At 48.0% G+C, this 8260-nt stretch overlaps 1 protein-coding gene across 2 annotated transcripts in view; it reads right to left on the bottom strand.

Moving 5' to 3' along the window:
* The window catches only part of PBX3 (PBX homeobox 3), a 136913-nt gene that overhangs the window by 43155 nt on the left and 85498 nt on the right, over window positions 1-8260 (bottom strand). For both annotated transcript variants that reach the window (XM_035903115.1, XM_035903116.1), the window contains exon 3: window positions 5922-5942. In XM_035903115.1, the coding sequence (XP_035759008.1) occupies window positions 5922-5942 (21 nt within the window). The remainder of the gene's footprint in view (window positions 1-5921; window positions 5943-8260) is intronic.

Raw genomic sequence — 8260 nt, 5'->3', positions numbered from 1 at the left:
GACCCCTCCCGCTGCGCCGGGCCGGGCCTCGCCAACTCGGGGCCGGCGTGCGCTTCCCGATTAGTGGGGTATTATTAATTATTATTGCCGTTATTAATACCAAAGGGATCTCGGCTGTCTTCTTCTCAGCGCACCCGCTCTGCCTTGAAGTCATTAAGCCGCAGAACAATAAGGGCGGGCGAGCCGACAAGAGCAATGCCATTGTTCCCGCTCCCCAGCCTGAGCTCGTCCTGCTCCCATGTAAATGAACTTAATGCTCTTCATTCAGGCGCACTCGGAGGGTTCTCATTTACTGCCTCTCTCTCTGTGACAGCATTTTCTCACCAGCCCTGACTGCATAATTAATGCAAATGCAGCCTTAGTGTCATGAGCTGGGCTCCTTTGGTTTACTTTGGTACGACACTTACAGAGGAATATTAACTAGAGAAAGCAGCATCACAACAGGGGTGGAAAATCAGCCTGTCAGGGACTCATTCCAAATGCCAGGGAAAGGAGAGCGCCTTCAAGATTGTTTCATCAAGGTGATTGAGAACAAAAACTACTGAGGAAAATTCGAGCTTACATTTATGAGCTTCTCCACATACATTATTTATATCACCAGAACCTATAGGAACGGTATTTCCAAGCACATATTCATACAAAGACACTGTTTGGGCTGAGAACTGGAATTAAATGTCCACGGGCACACGCGTGCGCGCGCCGGCGCTGATCCCAGGTAGGCGCGAGCGCTGCCAGGACAGCCTTTGTGTGCCCGCCGGCCTGCTCGCCGCAGCTTCCCGGGCGTTCGGATTTATTCTAGCACAACTCCACACGCGCTTGCTCCTCAAAAAGGTCAGTGAGCCGCGTACCCGATACAGCCCTTTGCAGGGATAATCCTGCGTTTTAATCCTGCCTGCTCCAAGCAAAATTGGCTCTGTTGGGGCTTGGGTTTGTTGGGTTTTTGTTTTTTTTTTCTCCCCAGCAAACAGACAGCAGTTCTGCACTGAATACATGAGAATTAAAGCAGGAGAGCGGGATGCAGCTGTGTCACCAAGTACTTCGTACCACGCATCGCCAGGGCATGCCTTTTTTCCAGAACAGCCACGCTAGAATGTTTATTCAGACTAATTCTGCTTGTATTTTATTACCAGATAGCACTCTGTCTTGTATTTTTGATCTGCCACAAAAGTGAATTTGCAAGCACTATGTGTTTATTTTGCTTTCCTCTTTATTCTTTAGTTACACTGAGAGACACCTCTTTGTACGTTTCTTTCTGAATTTGGGGATTTTTGCATAATCTTTTCCTTACTGCCTACTGCTTCCAGGCACAGCCACGCTGGTCAGATCTGAGAATGCTACCCGTTACCGAGCTGCGAATACCATGGTTCACAGAAATATGCGTCAGATTCCTCTCTCCTCCTCCCCCCATCGGTGCTAATTTAAAAAGCGTGAGAATTTTAGCAGTAAGAAATACGGCCCCTGTTTATCTGCCCTCCTGTGTCGGAGACTCTGGGTCACCTTTTCAGCCTTTTCAATGTGTCTGTGAAGACTGAAGACAAAGTCTTTTCTGCCTGGGAAGCTGAGATTTTCTGGCGATCCCCAAACCCGAAACTTTAACAAAACCAGCACCCAACATAGCAAAACCTGTTATTAAATCCTAAAAACCGGTGACGCCCCCGTCTGCTGATCGCACTGGTTCTCCCCCCTTGTTTACTTCCCCGCGAACAGACAAACCGAGCCCTGCCCGAGGACGCAGCTCAGGTGAGGGTGGATGTGTTTTGTCACCTGCGTGCCTCTGGACTGCACGCAGCACGGCCACCATCCCGCTTGGTGCAGGATGGGCGCCCAGAACGAGCGCGGCTCCCCCAGCGGGGCCTTGCAAAGGAGATTTAGGCGAGAGGCAGCCCTGGGCTCCGGCGTCGGGACGGCAGGGCAGACGGGCGAGCCCTGTGCCCGCGGCCCCTGGGGTCCCGGCTGCACCGAGTGTCACCCACCTCCGGACACAGCGCTTGCTCCTCGGAAAGCGACACGGCTAATTACGTACAGAGCTCAAGTGCAAAGGTTTCCTTCTTTCTGTTTTTTTTCTTTCTGCCATCCCTCAAAGCCAAAAGCATTCTGCATACCCCGGGCTTCAACTTTTAATTGCTTTACTCCCATTAATGCAATTAACAAAGGCAGCCCTGCTCCGTGCTGCCGAGTCCTGCCCCCCACGCCGTGCGGGCAGCCGAGCCACCACGCTCGGGCAGGGCAGCGACCCGATTCCCCAAGGCAGGCGAGGAATCCGGCTTCCCCAGGGTCAGGCGTGGGCCACGGGAGCCGCGCGCCTCCCTGCTGCCCTGACCGAGGACCACACCAGCTGCGGGACCTCACCAGCTTAGCGGAATATACAGCAAGTGAAAATAATACCTTGATCCCCGGTAATATACCATGCAACCGAAGGGATCAAAATGAACATGCCAGTCAAACGGTTTATTTTAGACAGGAAACAGCCCCGCAGACCATTATTACAAATTAAAGGTATTACATCGAAGTCATTTTTAATCCCTTATAAATGAATAACCCTTCTACCAACATTAAATCATTTTCTTCTGCAGAAGTAACATTTCCTCTCCGTGGCACAGGATATATTCCCCCGCAGATCGGGGAGCTATCCTGCCATTAGAGCTGGTGGCGGCTGATTGCGCCGCACCAGGACTCATAAAATTCCCACAGAACTCGCACTTGCGTCCTCCCAGGGCAGAGCTGCCTTATCTCATCCATAAGCAATAATGCCACTTTATTTTCAGTAATCAGCGCGCAGATGATTATTTAGACGCAGCCTCATAATCCTCCTCGCGCCAACTCGGAAAGATCTCGATTTGAAATCTGCAGTCAAGAAATGGCCCCTACTGCAAACACGCGACGCGGGAGCGGAGCCCCTCTCCGCGCTGCCGTGCCTCGGCTTATTTCTGTTTGCTCAGCCAGACAAAAAGTAGAGCGCGGGTCTGGGCAAGGCGCGACTCCAGACAACTTTCAGCATCAACCGCACAATGTCCATTTTGGCGCAGCTCTAACAGGGCATCAATATTGTCATTTTAAACTCGGGATCAGTACACAAATGTGCTATAAATGGGAAAATCCCTTGTGATACCAGTGTGAAACATGCAGCTCATTGATTTTGTTCTTGATGGTCTGCTATTAAACTGGCGAACGTGCTGACCTTGTGTGCGAAGGCAGAATAGTGTGCATGCAACATAAAGTTGAAAAACAGCTTTAAAATGACTGTTTAAAACTGTAGACTACAAACCTTAAAATATAGACAAGCATTCCATAGTTTATTTTAAATTGGCAACCACAATTTAACAAGCTATTCTAACAAAGGCTTAGCATAGCGTGTGCTTTTCTTTAGCCATCAATTATGACACGGGGTAATGCAGGGCACAACTTAAGTGTCAAATTACAATATGCGGTACAAAACCACTTTACAACGCTGCCTTCTGTTTGCTGAGCAATTACCACCACGCACGCCGCTCTCCTGGAAAGCCTGGGTCCCAGCACTTCCTGGGAATTATTCGGCATGTGCGTGCACTTAGAGATCACAAAACGCTGGCTGCTGCTTTACCACATTTCTGCCATTTAAAGGAAGAAAAAAAAAAAATGCCGGTATTTATTTTTATGCTCCAATTTCAAATAAAAATCCAAGTGCCTATCTTTGCTGCGGATCCCGTTAGATAAACATTTTTATTTTTTAAAAATTGATTAAATATTGAGTATTTCCATAGGACGAAACCAGCAATTTCCATTTAGCTCGATGACAGTTTCAGACGCTCGATCTGTTATTAGGCATAAAATTAACAGTTCTCTGGATTTCAGACACGGGATGATTGCATGCAGGTCCGGCTCCACGCAAAACCCACGGTGCTGAGACGATGTGTGGATAATTTAGCAAGATTTAAAATCCTGTCTTCACATAAATCAGTCACACTTACAAACGCCTGCCTTATGAATTGAAAAAATAAGAATTATATGTATTTTAAATCAGAAAGTTTTTATTATCCTTGCCACGTGAATATAGATTGTGTTTCCTGGGAGGAGGGAGGGGGAGCCCCCTGTTTTAGCTATTTTTTCTCTTCTGCTGTCCTTTCTCCTGCATTTGCCTAAAGGCTCTCAGTAAATTACACTCCAAGTAAATGACTGTAATTTACCCGTTGAATTCCCTTGTTCAGGAAAAGCACACACCACACATTCCAGCGTTTCCACAGCTCAAATTTACCATTCTCCATGTCAAGAACAATCCACGGGCAGTAATTTGAAACTGTTTGAGCCTTCAAATAAGGGAAATTAGAAATGTTTTGAGAGCTAAGATTTCCAGCAAGGAGATAAAACCTGATAAAATCCGTTAACAGTTCAATTCCTTCTCCCTTGTGCTTATGACCAGGGCGCTGGGTGTGCTGTTAAGCCAGGACCCGATGCCCGCTCAGCGCGGCCAGCGTTGCACGGGGTGCGGGGGAGCGACTGTTTGAGCCTTCAAATAAGGGAAATTAGAAATGTTTTGAGAGCTAAGATTTCCAGCAAGGAGATAAAACCTGATAAAATCCGTTAACAGTTCAATTCCTTCTCCCTTGTGCTTATGACCAGGGCGCTGGGTGTGCTGTTAAGCCAGGACCCGATGCCCGCTCAGCGCAGCCAGCGTTGCACGGGGTGCGGGGGAGCATTTTTAATGAGGCAAACGTTTTGAAAGGCCTGGGAACAAAAATAAAGGGAGACGACCTTAGAGCGAAGCAGGGAAGCAGGACATGGCGCTGAAGTCCCGATCCCCCTCAAACCAGCGGCCCAGCTCCCCGCGGCTTCTGCCGGGCTGGGATTTCCCCCCGGTTCCCGTCCAGGCTTCAGCTGGGCTCTTTGCTCCGAGACGGCTCTGCCCCGACAAGGCGGCCACGGCGGTACAGCTGGGCAAATCTCAAAATTAAAATATTCTATAAACCGGGATTTTAATTAACATCTAGAGCGATTAAAGCAGAGAAATCCATACATGTTCGTGATGAATTATCCCACGCGACGGTGGGGAATGTTCTGGGCCCGGTGACGGATACGCTGCGCGGCCAGACACAGACGCCTCCCCTCGCCTTACCACGCACAACGCCCCACCGCCAGCGCACTCAATAACCGCAACCGCCTATTTCGCTCTGTCTAAAGGCAGGTTTTCATATGGTAAAACTGTTATAAATCCTCATTATCCTAAATAAAATTACAGCACTTCAAACATTTCCAGGGAGAACATTCTCTCTTCTAAACAACTACCTTAGCGAGTAATAGGAAGCAATATGGTTGCACTTGTGTCACAGTTGGAAGTCTTTTTAAACTGTCGCCCTGCTAGCAAACCAATTCTACATATTAAAATGAATGGATTGCTTATTTCAAGGGGAAAAATCATTTATAAAATCAAGACCATTATTAAGATACTGTGACTTATTTCCATTCCAGAGTGCTTGAGAAACAGATAAATGCAGCAACCTATGCAGGCTGAAATGTCTTTTTTTTGATGCCACAATTTGCTTTTTCGAATGAGTCATCCATGCGTACAAGTAAATTAAAAATTGATCTAGATTCCACACGCGAGGAGCTGAAGTTTTCACACGTTCCCGTCTTACAGATCTCACAAACACCTGGCTACGGGCTTTTATTTCTGCAACGCAAGGGATCCTCCTCCCGCCTTCCCTGCCGGCGCCGCGCGAGACGCCCGAAGGCGCGCATGCAGCATTTCGGCGGGGGTTGCTGTAAACGTACCTGGCCTGCAGCAGAGCACGGTGGGTTTTTAGGGGGTAATTGGCTGACCTCCTCGGCAGTTGGCGTCTCTGTCTGAAATAACACCCTGGCCTGGCCATATCGCCTATTTATTCAGGACCCTTTAACAGATTAGCTGTTTGGATTAAATCTAATCAGAGGTTCAGTTAACACACCACAGCAGGTTTGGGAGCGTGCACCTTGTAGTCACTGAGTAAATTATAGGAACCCTATAATTTGATGAGAACATGTGGGCATTTTTCCACACGCTCATAAATTACTGATTGCTTTTTGTAGGTTTCATTGATACTAATGCATGCTCCCCTCCATGCCTCTGCCCCAGATTGTTGCTGGCACAAACATCGCCACTTGGAAACCTAGCAAATTACTGAAACATGTTTAATCATGAGGTTTAAAAACTTCGCACGTTAATGACGGGGAAGGCTGCTGCTCCTGAGCGGCAAAACAGCCTCGCTGTGGGTTGCCCAGGGCGAGCGGCTTCCAGCACCAACCCGCCTCCCGCACAATGGCGGAGCTGGGGATTAGCGCACGCCACCCTCTCGGATGGGCCTTTTCTGCCTGCGGACGCTGCCCTGCCAGCACTTCCATTCTTCTCCCACTTGGTCCCAACTCCCCAAACCAGACAGCAGACTCTGCACACCCTCCACCTCGCGCGAACCCCCTTTTAATGGGAAAGGCAGCCAATAATAAAGCAATTAGCCGCTCAGCTAAGGAACTGCCAGTTTTGCTGTTGTCTTTTTTTTTTTTTCATCATTGAAAATTTCTCCATTAATTTCAAGCCATTTGTAGTATCCGTTTTCATAATCGCAGACCTGGATGAATTGTTTCTAGAAGTTGAACCATGGCTGATGCCAGCAGAACCTATGAACACATAAAAGCTTCAGTTTCTAATGTCACTATCAAGCCAAAAACAATTACACCCATTTGAATTATGGCAACCAATAAACTTAGATAATCACCATATGCAACATAACATTTTGGCACTTGAACTAAAAACTCTTGTAGACAACTATAGATTGCTGCTAATGTTGAGCGTTCTTGTCCTACCCAAGGCTGCCAATAGAAATGCCAAAGCTGCTGAATGCTGCTCATCCTCGTAATGTTGTCAGTGAATGGCACATTCACACAGCCCCCAATCCTCTCTTCCCAGGCATGGTCTTCTCCAGCTGCAGCTTAATTTCCTGTGACTTGCCTAATTACTGTAATTAAGGATTAATTGCCATTAATTATTCACACATAAGCTCATCGCAAATCATGGGGTAAATGTCTTATGAAAGCTGCCATACAAGCCATGTATAAACACACTGGGATGCTCCAGGCAGGAGAATCTATCACTCAGCCCTGAAGCAAATCTCTGTGCTTCTCTTACAAAAACAGCTATAACTCTCAGAAACTCGACAGTCTTTCCAGGTAAGCATTAGGTTACAAAGCATGTTTTCCTGTGGAAGCCACAACGGTTTTATTAGTACTATAAATGCTGTTTTATCTTTCCAACTGCTATTTTTATGTTTCCATTTTTATTCTACGGTGCTCAGTTTAGGACAAGCATTTGCTCGGAGGAGGAATGTTTGCAGTTGCTGCTCCCCCGCCCCGCGCCGCGGCTGTCGGAGGTTTGCAGCGCAGCACCATGTGACGGGATCAGCACGCCAGCAACAAAACCCAGCTCCGCATCAGCTGCGGGACCGGGATGGAAACCCCTGGCGTTTCCCTATTCCCAGCGAGCGAGGCCAGGGTTTGCACGCGGAGCGTACCCGGCACTCAGACATCCTCCGGGAGGGCAGAGCGTCCTGCAAAGACGGGGCCGGGGAAAAACACTGAGCCCAGCAGAAACGAGGGATGTGACAGAACCAAAGCGGGAGCGCTAATGAAACGAGCCCGGCACTACGCTAGCTGGCGTGATGGCTCCTCTGCTTTATTTTCACCGTCTTCGCCATCCCCTTCCCAAGCAAGCTCAAGGAAGAGGCCGGTTTCTTTGTTAGCGCACCAACATAGCACCAAATGCGGCTACCGGAGCGGGCCCCAGAGCCAGCGCCCCCGTTCCCAAGGCTCTGCGTTACTCTTGGTCTCTCCCCGTTCCGTCGACACCAGGTTTAAAACCGTAAGAATTTGATTTAGCAGAGCGAGCTGCAGTGCTGTGGTGTGCTGCACAAAGAGTCAAGGAGATCCTACATCAACGCTGCGCGTTACCACCGAAACACTGCCCCAGGAAATTTAAGTATAAGCAGGCAGAATGTTGTTCTAATTGTTATGTTAGTACCTTCTGCAGCAAATTAATGCATGAAACATTTTCATTTCGGTACATAAGTTTGTGTGTGTCTGAGTTAAACATTTATGTTAATGGACCTTCTGGCAGATCTGTAATGTTTCAAATACTCTTGTAGAACAGCTTTTTCTAAATACATCATTTAGCAGTTCTTTCCCCATTTTCTACCTGATCTGGGGGCATGCAGGAAGGGAAACAATTTCACAGTTTTAAAAACCTCCTGCTTGAGTAACT

This window comes from Egretta garzetta, unplaced genomic scaffold (assembly GCF_000687185.1).
Source record: "Egretta garzetta isolate BGI_Z169 unplaced genomic scaffold, ASM68718v1 scaffold341, whole genome shotgun sequence".
Classification (NCBI taxonomy): domain Eukaryota; kingdom Metazoa; phylum Chordata; class Aves; order Pelecaniformes; family Ardeidae; genus Egretta; species Egretta garzetta.
Note: the sequence above shows the minus strand (reverse complement) of the source record. Positions and strands in the feature narration are given on the sequence as shown.